This window comes from Phragmites australis, chromosome 11 (assembly GCF_958298935.1).
Source record: "Phragmites australis chromosome 11, lpPhrAust1.1, whole genome shotgun sequence".
Taxonomy (NCBI): domain Eukaryota; kingdom Viridiplantae; phylum Streptophyta; class Magnoliopsida; order Poales; family Poaceae; genus Phragmites; species Phragmites australis.
In genome coordinates, this window is record NC_084931.1 from 21,409,240 (window position 1) to 21,420,034 (window position 10,795).

Sequence of the window (10,795 nt, forward strand, 5' to 3'; positions counted from 1 at the left end):
CTCTTCGAAACAATTGCATCGTAAAAGACAATAATTTCACCCCAAATCCACCAAGGACGAGGTCGCTGATCTTCAGCTGCCTATGATAAGGGAAACCGACACCTTGCATAATGTTCGTGTTGGTAGGAATCTATTTTGTTTTCCTTCGCTAGTCAGAACTTTGTCCTGTTGCAAATGGTCGTATACGAGGACGTGTGCATTGTTGCGGTTGGTTTTATATGAAACCGTGAGTGACCAGTGCAGCGCGTTGGAGAGAGCGGTGTTCTTTTGGAAGCAAGCAACGGACCTGGCCGGCCGTATGCTGTATGGCAGCGCCTGACGAGCAGCATCAACGACTGGATTGACTGGCCGTTCAGGACATTTAGGAATATGATTGGTTTTCCGTATGATTTTTCTCATATCGATTGTATACCTAGATAGAAAAAAGCGCACGGAGTAAAATTATATTTATTAAAAAAATATTTAGTTGGTTATATCTGTATAGATAAATTGAGCTGAGCTTCTGTTTAGTTGATCAAATGTGAGCTTGTATAAACGATGCAAGAATTAAGACTGTAATTAGTTACTCGTATGAAAATAATTTTGTGACACTGATAAATAAGTCTGTTTGTATGAACGGATAGAGAAATCTGCATCTGTCGGATCAGGTTACAGAGCGAAAACCCTCCCGAGCCAAACCATGAGCATGAGTTTACATTTGCATCTACTGAATCAACCTAAAACAGTATATACAGATAACTAAACACGTATCCTACTAAGATTATATACATTGCATCAGCATCCGACAAAATGGTACCATGGGTTGTGTCACCTTTTTGTCACTTGTCTTCACCCAGAATAGGTTGAAATGATACCATGGGTTGTGTCACCTTTTTGTCACTTGTCTTCACCTGAATGGGTTGTCACCTTTTTGTCACTTGTCTTCACTCAGTGCAGGTGATGGATACGCCAGTGTGCCAACTCGACAGGATGTAGATAGCTTATTTCCGGTTGGAATATGTCATGCAGCAAGAGAATGCTATTTTTTTTCTTTGCTTCTGCTATTTATTCGCGTTCGTGTATTAGTCTGGTAGTTTGGAACTTTAGCACTCTGAACAGTTGGGACAATTTAGATGTATGTTTTTCAAGTTTATTAATTGTTTTGTGGATTATCTCTTGATTAGTTGGTATTTATCCCCTCAATATTGCAAGTTTCTTACGCCCAAACGCCATGGGTGCAGGATTCTTCGAAAAAGCGCGAGCTGACTTGGAGACCTGAGACCTTGGCTTAGCTACGAATGAAGGGGAGAAAGCTCTTGGAGTAGAAGAACAAATCCCCTAAATAGCACAAAAATCTCATGTATTGGTTCAGGTAAATCCATTATGCATAAGAAAAATTTAATAGTATAGCTATACTTTTGAGCAGCAGAGCAGAGAAAACATAGCCCTCGTGACTAAAACAGAAAACCAAAACATAGCCCTCGTGACTAAAACAGAAAACCGAATATGTAGCGAAGAAACTTTGGGGGGTGCCCAGGGTAATAGCCAATTGTCTAAGGGACTAAATTGGAAGTCGCGGTAGAGAGGATGCTATCTGAGTGTGGGGATTTGTAGTCTGGAAACCTGGTCGATAGAAAGGGTGCTTGTTGAGAAGTTAGTAGATCATTTTCTATGGCTATGTTCGATTTGCAGGATAAAATACCAAAGCTAGGCAGATAAACTCCTTTCCCGCTGCTAAGGGAGAGCCTTCTTCTTCGATCTCTTAGGCCACATCAGCCTTGATGCCCATGTTGGCCTTTTCTGGCATCACCCACTAGCACGCCGCCGGCCTGCTGGCTGGGCGAATCAAGTTATCTTCCGGTCAACTGTCCGCAAATTTGATCGCTTTCCATACTTCACAAGTTGTGGCTAGTTCAGAACTCCATTTGCAAGCTTGTCGAATAATTTCATTACCTTCACGAACATTTCATAATACACTCGTTCCGCATATCTTTAGGATAAAAGAAAAAACAGCAAAATCAAAGTTTTCCTAAAAAATAATCAAGAAATGTATTTTGTATGATTCTTATTTCGTTGAAAACGTTTTCATAGCAAAGATGGGTTGTGATTGTATGGCGATACCGAAAACATATCTTGGGGACGGCCTAAAGCACTCATGGTATCATTATGAAGGTAACTGGGCAATAAAGAGAAAGAAGTGTGTGTTAGATAAGAGTTAAATCTGTATACTTTGTGATGAAACTTCCCACCAAATATTTCAAAGTTAGGTAAGCAAATAAATCTGCCATTTTCAACATATCCAAGGTTCTACCTGACTGATCTAATTAACTTCGCAGAATAGTCAATAATATAGCTTCCTTTCAACTTCTGATGGGCTGGAAGTGTTACCATCTTACAGGTGAGCTAAACTGCTATCAGTTCAGAAAGGCGGACCCTATTTGTGCGGCAGGAAGTCCTTTTCACTGTCAAATGAAAACAAATCTTTTTTTTTGTGCTGAAATAAAACAGGGGCAAATCCGGTCACCTTTTCAGTGTGCACCTCATATAATTTCATTTACTTTTTTTAAAACCAATATAATTTCATCTACTGACATTCTCATAAGCAAATTAGTTGAACTCAAACAACCTGATACGCTACGTCATAAATCATTATAGGAGCCTAACGAATTTGGCTGAACCTAAGTTTCATGCAATGGTAATTACATGTCAAATTGGTGTACAATTAATGGATGCATGTCAGACACTCAGATTAATGTGCAAGTGGTAACTGACTATTTCAGTTCAAAAAAATTGTATAGCGGGAGTGGTGAAAAAAACATGTTATTTATCAGGGATGTTCCCCTTGAAACATGCTACAACAATAGTTTATCGAGTTCCAAACAGGACATGAGCTCCTCTGTGATACTCCTTCAAGACATGATATTCCCCGATCTATATAATGACAAATCTTCGTTGGACATAGTACAGAGTAATCCACTGAAAATGGAATTTCTGAAACTGCTTTGAGATTAACTTGAAGAGCATTGTTAAGGATGTCAACCAGGTAGTCGAGAGAAGAAGTCAAGCAGGATCATTTCGTTTACCACTACTACATGCTTGTTGAAGTGAACATCATTAACCATACTTTCTAGGTCTGCCACATCATCCATTGACATTGTAATGTACTCATTAAGGTTATTAGTGGTTCCATCTGAAACAGGCAGAAAGCAAGCTAAGAGAATAACCCTGACCTGCGAACGCATATCAAGTTCTTATACGGGCAAGGAAACAGAAACTCTCAAGTTCAAATTAACTGTGGACTAATATATTTCATATAAATCCATCGGACCACCACCAGAGATTAAGTCCAACTTCTAATAAGCCCGCTTGATTCAATACAGGCAACTGCTTGATAAGTAGGGAACTAAGACAGTGCAAGGAATTCATTTTTAAAATGAGAAAAAATGATAATCCAAATTGTCCAAAATTGTTATAACATATAATATGATACCTTCCGCCACAATTGGTTCATATTCTGGGGGCAACTGAATCCAATTCCCCTTGAGGTCTTTCATGCGGCTTCTATCTGATGCAAATGATCGAAGAAACATAGGAGCCTGAATCACACGGAAAAGTCTGTAAACAATACATGGCAGAACATTAGTAAGCTCATCCACAACAAAAAGGAGGAACTATCATGGTTGACCTTGTATTTTTCATACAGAGATGCCACATGGTCCACATCTACACTAACTTGTATCCAGTAACCATAAACTATGCTGCCCATCTTCAGTCAAGAAAATAGAGACAGCTACTCCAACCTAGTCTGTAATAATGTAAACAAAGACATCTTTTGTTATTATCATAAGATCGTAAGGGGATAAATATCTGCTGGGAGGATAGCCGGGCGGTGTTGGCGGCTAAGGACGAGAGATTAGACTATAGATGAGAGAGACTTAGAATATTAGAGGAAACTTAGATTAATTCTCATTTCTTGATTACAATGATGTGCGGCTGCTCCTTTATATAGAGAGGGGAGATTACAATCCAAATCCAACTCTAAATCATAACTTATCTAATTTATTTCTAGCTGAACTGGAAACTAATCAAACTTAGCTCCTAACCAAATCAAGTCCAACTCCTACCAAAGTTATCTCCTAATTAAATAGCAAGCCTTGATCTCCTGCCCATAGCATCTCCTCCCTCCTTGCGAGACAACTCGTCCTTGAGTTGTGGTGGCGGCCATGGCAGTATAGATCTTGTCTAGGCCTTGCAAATTTGGCCAGGTGATGACTTCAGCGATGACACATCATAGTCCCAGATTTGCTGTGGTCACGCAGGGTCTTCTGTGGCTTGAGACTATGTAGCAGAACTTGTGGCCAAGAAGTGTTGGATTTGTGTGGCTCGGGCAGCATGCAATGGCGAGCAGCGATGCGCAACGACGAGCGGCGGCCGGAGGCGAGCGACAATGTGGTTGGATCTCGACGCTGAGTGATGTCTGCAGAGGTGAAGAAACCGGCACGGTAGTAGGCTACCAAGCGTGCGGATCCCGTCGGGATGTGGACCCACAGGAATCCCGTGATGCGGCGGTGATGACGAAGTGCGAGCTGATCGGCATCATGGACGCGGATCGAGCGGAGCCGATCGTCGGTGTAGAAGAAAGGCCGACGTGCGGGTTGACAACACGGATTGCGCACGGCAGAGATGGGCGAACCCAGACGGCATCGAGAGTTGTGTTATCGTCATTGGAAGCGATGGCAGAACTACAGCCGCTGTGGCGAACCCAGACATCGTCTGGGACGCGGTAGCACGCTCGTCTAGTCTTGGCCCACCAGTGTGACCGCCAGGGTGCATGCCGGCATGCGGGCTGAGTAGCAGACCGTCACCAACCACCAACATGCTGTTTCTCTAGGCGTGTGATGGCGATGTGGTGCGCCCGTTGCTGGTTGACGATTTCGCGCAGTGTGGCTTCCATGGTGTTTAGCTTTTGCAGAACGACGTCCAGGGTGGCCTGGTCGGCTGCAGGAGCCTCGTCGCTTGAACTAGGTATGGTTGGGTCTCAGGAAGGTTTGTTTCTGATACCAAATGTTATGATCCTAAGATCATAATAGGATAAACATTCGTTGGGAGGGTAGCCAGGCGACGTTGGCTGTTAAGGATGAGATATTAGACTATAGATGAGAGAGACTTAGAATATTAGAGGAGACTTAGATTAATTCTCATTGCTTGATTACAATGATGTGCGACTGCTCCTTTATATAGAGAGGGAAGATTAGAATTCAAATCCAACTCCAAATCCTAACTTGTCTAATTTATTTCTAGATGAATTGAAAATTAATCAAACTTATCTCCTAACCAAATCAAATCCAACTCCTACCAAACTTATCTCCTAATTAAATGGCAAGCCTTGATCTCTTGCCCATGGCATCTTCCATTCCATCTATATATGTTGAAGCATGCAGTTGTAAACTTGGATGCACAAAATCACAGCTTCCTAAAACTCTACCACCAACATTATAATTCTAAATGTGGATACATCAACATGTCTAAAACCTACAAAAAGAGGCATCTGATTCCTAAATTCTAAAGATTCCAACAAAGACCATGCAAACACATTGCGTGTAAAAACAGCAGCATACTGTTATTCCGCAACATCTGCAAGGTATATTTTAGCTACATTTCAGAAGGGTACCCATGTAGTTGCTTCATAAACTGATTTGGCAAAAAAAACATATAATTACACCAATAGCACCAAAATAACATAAGATTTACCTTCTATATATGGAATCACCAAATGACAGTGGTCGAATTGCACCAGAAACATACTGGAGGAATGGGGAAGGAAAAGGAAGATTGGAGTCCAGATCCCAAACAAGATCAAGAACTTCTCCTTTGTTTCGCCTAGATTTACATATGCACATCAAGAAGTAGGAACCATGAAAAGCTACATGGCATAATGCACCGCTTTGTTGGCAGTATATACCAAGCTAAAGCAATATACCACACTAATCAGATTTAGCTTTACCTCGATGCAGATCACATGATAATCCCACAAGACAAATACATCATCAGAATGACTTGCTTTCTGATGCCAGAGAGGAACCTGGTAATGGAAACAAAATCTATCATATAACCACAGCCTCAAGAAAAATCTAAAGATATGGGGGCAGGCAATCATAACTAAAAGAAAAGGAGATCCACGACAACAAAAAAACAATAAATCACCTTCATTTCCTCATTTGATATGAAAACAATGTAAAGGTCAGTGCCCGCAGGATCAGCCACTCCAATTCTAATCAGTTCTTTGCATAGAAAGTACACATTTTCTTCACTACATAGTGGAAATGAAACTCAGCTGTTACTCGACGAATATAAACAGCAAAATACTTTGTATTCTGACTGCACTGTTGATAAATAATAATCATATGCGAAAAATAATTTAAATTGTACTGAATGAGAGGAGAAACAACAAGAATTTAACAAAAATTGAACGGAATAAACATAAGTTAAACAGAAATATATGCATTACACTTTATACATGATAAGTTAGTACAGGTGCTGTATGCAATATAAAAATAATAACTGCAGTTGGAGCAATCCTCCCCAATACATACAAGCTTCTTCCAAAGCACATGTTGAAATAAAAGCTTAACCTGTTGGAACAATCTTGCATCATTATTTATAATTAACTAAAATCATAATGTCTACTGAAGAACATGGACATATTTACTAAAGAAAGTGAGCCAAAGTATCAGAGGGGAAGAGCACTTCCGTTGAACCTCTTTTTTTAATTCATAAGTTCTCCTATATAAAAATACTTCTCATTTGATGATAATCCACTGAAGCTTGATGTGTTGTATGTACTAGTAACAAATATATATTTAGAATTTTCAATCTCAGGAGCAGCCACATATGCTTTGTGAGTTGCACCGGAATCGTTTGGCTGATTATAAAAGAAGAGAGATGTTATATACTTGATAGTACATTTAATGTGTACGGACATTACTCCATTTGATCTACACTCAACGCCCAGCAACGAATAAAGCAGCATGGTTTACAACAAGTCATTGGGGGTATATATGATGGAGGAACTTTTATAATAGGGCCGGGGGCTGCTATCATACTAGTTCTCTCAAAAACCTTTATCACATGGCAAATGTAGAGAGATACGGGCAGTAGTAATAAAAGCAGCAGAGGTATGGCATTCTTATAACACATTGTGAATGTTACATCTAACACAAAACTTTTAGGACTTTTGCTTTTTCCATCTACTGTAGACAAAAACATAAGTTACTTCCTCTATTACTAATGAAACTCCATTCAAACACCAGCCCTGAAGTCGGTAAGCAATTATAAGGAGAATTATGTTGGCTTACTTGCTTCTATGATACTGAATTATAAGTATTCATTAACCACCACTGCTAAATCCTTCACAATTGAGATAAGTGTTAAACTACAAACAAGAAACAACGGTGCATTATAAGGCTGTAATGATATGTGTCTCCATTCCCGTAGTATGTAAGTACAGAATCATACTAGCTCAACTCTTTGCAGGATATCACAGAAAATAATGCTTCATCAAGGCACACTGGATATCATACTGTAACTATATCGCCTAACTTCATGTAAGCTTAAGTATACTCAACCTACTATTTATTCCAAAACTAAAAGTCTAAAACCACGTACAATGAGAACTAGTTTTTTCACACAGAAAAACACGAGTTCTTATATGCATGCATAGACTCTACGAAAATGCGTATCACCTGGGGTTTTAGGCCAGGTCGAGGGTAGGGGTTGCATTATAGGGCCTGTTTGGATTGAGCCCCAGCACGCCCGCTAATCCATCGGCTCGCCAATCCATCGAATCGCCCGCGCGTGGGCGTGAAAATGCACTAACGCGGGCGCGTTTGCACAGGCAACGCGCGGGCGTGCCAACGCGGGGGCGCTGAACCAAGCAGAGACCCTCGTTGTGCGTGGGCGCTGAACCAAACGTGCCCTATGGACACACTCTCGATTTTCAGGTTCAGCTATCCTCACCGTTATTCAGTAAGTACCGATCAGCAAACAAGTGGATAAGGGAGACCCCTCATTCCAAGTTCTAACAAACAACTTACAACAAATTTCTGCGCATCGCACTCAAAGTTCTTCAATAATAGGTGGAACGGAACCAAAAACTGAATAAACGGTGTTCCATCACAGGGGGGAGAGAATTCCTGGTGGCAACCATGTTTGGCTCAATCTAATGAGAGCAACAACGGATCTCGAATACGGGCAAAGGTGCTGGTTACCAGTAGAACGGAGTGTGGGTGAACGAGGAGGCATCGACGGGTGGAGCGCTCGGCGACGCGGAGGGGGGAGGAGGAGTGACGGGAGAGGGGCCTGCGCCGGCGGCAGGCAGGTCATTGGCCATGGCGAAGCAGGTGGTGGAGGTCGGCGACGGAGACTGGTGGAAGAGGAGCGTGGCCGAACTTGGTTTGTATTGTTTGCTTCTGGCCCAATAGCTTTGTTGGGCCGCATTACGCCCAATAGGTAGAAGTGGCCTTTTGAGATTTTTTTATTTTCATATTTTTAAATCGAAAAATTACAAACATATATGCTTGTTTTGAAATATTACAAAACTAGACTCATGTCACATATTGAAAGTACAGTAGTTCACCTATCGCGCCACTTTCACCATGGGGTATCAGTAATAGATAGAGAGAGTGAGAAGAGAAGATAATAATAGAAGGGAAGGGAGGAGAGGTGAGGAGAGGGAGAGGAAATGGCGAAGCCCTGTCAGAATCTATGGTTGTTTGGATGGATTATGTAAACTACCACTCCGATAACTTAGTCTCGAAGATTTTAACCCTGTACGCCTAGGAGATAGCCGATGTCAGACTGTGAGAGGTCCTCCAGTACAATTGAGCTTCCAATGGCTTGGTGTGACCTATAGGGGTCTGTGCAAGGCATGCACGAAGACGGTTACAGATGCAATCTTCACCAGTTGCTCGTTTCTTCTCGAGTTGTGGTCCTACAAGCAGTTCACCATTGGCTGACCGGTAGTGGACCATAGCCCCTACGACACGGAGCCGGATGACTAGGCGCACATTAGGGACACTTACCCGTTGCACAGGGACCAGGCTCGGTTGCTGGTGATACATATCTTCAAAAAAAAGTACATTTTTTCATGTTACTGATTTTACTAACAAAAAGTTATGTAACATTTGTTCATGTTGTGCGGAAGCCGTCAATACTGCTTATCATGCAGACCGGTTGCATCTTTGTTGGCTCTTGAAGAAGGTCCTTATGAGCTCCTCATCAGTAACAAGCCAAACGTCTTATATTTTCGGGTATTCAGGAGTAAGTATTTCATTCTAAATAAAAAGCCTAAAACCTCTAAATTCGCTTCTAAAGTTGATGAAAGATTTTTGTCTGGATATGGATTAAATGTTTATGCATATCATGTTTTCAATAAGACCACTGATATTACTGAATTTGCACGTGATATAACATTTGATGAAACTAATAGCTCTCAAGTAAAGAAAATTGATCCTAATGCTAGGTGATGAGGAAATCCTAAGTGAAGCCATAAAAAAATGGCGATTGGTGAAATTAGGCCATAGGAACCCGAAGAATCTCCTACTCCATCATCTTCATCAATACAAGTGCAGCCACCCACTTCAACTCAAGATCAAGATATCTCCAACATATTTCTAGATCAAGATAAAGAAGCGGATAATGAACATCAACCTCAAGTGCCTCACCCAAGAGTTCATCAAAGTGTATAAAGAGATCACCCTACCGATAATATTTTTTAGAGACATAAATAAGGACTCTCTACTAGATCTCGAGTTGTTAATTTTTATGAGCATTACTCTTTTGTATCTTTTTTGGAACCTTTAAAGGTAAAAGAGGTAGTCGAGGATCTGGATTGGGTGGTGACAATGAAAGAAGAGCTAAACAACTTCACCTGAAATGAGGTATGGTCATTAGTGAAAAGACCCGACCAAATGTAATTGGCACAAAATGGATTTTCTGAAACAAGCAAGATGAAAATGGAATAATCACGAGGAATAAGGCAAGATTGGTTGTGTAGGGATATACTATGATAGTTGGAACATCCAGTTGAGACAATCGGAAGTTCCGACCTAATCAGAACTTCTGATTGAAACAATCAGAACATTCAATGTTCACAAAATTCAACCGTAAGGCTTTACTTTTTGTGCAATTTAGTTCCTTCCTAGATCGATGAATCTCACTCCATATCTATCATCTCACATGATCTGTGGTCATGTCTGGAAGTAGTGAGGATGACCACCCCTATGAACACCAGATGGCTACTTCTACGATCATCCTTATGGAGAACCAAACGAAGCGGGTAAACAATCGTTTCAAAGGAGGACAAAGTAGAGGACTGATCCTAGTACTCAATATGATAGACGAGCCATCAGAAGAGGAAAGAGGCCAGCTAGGAGAGGAAGTAATCCAAAACTAATGCCACCTAATGTTGATGAATTAATTCATGGTGTATCAACTAGAGATGCTCAGACCGCCAATGTCCCTAGAGGTGGTCAGCTGCCACTTAGGAGACTTGGAGGAACTAGTGAAGGCTCAAGTGCACAAAGTGGTATTCAAGAAGATGATTATCGGCGATTTGTGAACCGCCAATCTTATGATTTTGTGAAGTGGAGTAGAGGATACTCCCTGTAGCCAAATCAGACATCACACATAAAAATTTATACAGGTTCAGGTCTCCCTTAGGATAATAGCTATATGTCATGTTTATCTTGTATTGATCTTCGAGACTATTTACAAGAGGGTCCTAGCCTAGATGGACCAAAACCTAGTCGAGGGTTCC

The 10,795-nt window shown here is 41.1% G+C and overlaps 1 protein-coding gene across 1 annotated transcript; it reads right to left on the reverse strand.

Annotated features, from left to right (window-relative positions):
- Positions 1 to 2,732: 2,732 nt before the first annotated feature.
- On the reverse strand, positions 2,733 to 8,442 carry LOC133885639 (protein N-terminal glutamine amidohydrolase-like). Its single transcript, XM_062325373.1, has 6 exons — positions 8,247 to 8,442; positions 6,184 to 6,289; positions 5,979 to 6,061; positions 5,731 to 5,859; positions 3,470 to 3,594; positions 2,733 to 3,169 (listed from the first exon to the last, which is right to left on the reverse strand). The coding sequence occupies exons 1-6, from the start codon at positions 8,366 to 8,368 to the stop codon at positions 3,015 to 3,017; spliced, it is 720 nt and encodes a 239-aa protein (XP_062181357.1). The 5' UTR covers positions 8,369 to 8,442; the 3' UTR covers positions 2,733 to 3,014.
- Between the last annotated feature and the right edge of the window lie 2,353 nt (positions 8,443 to 10,795).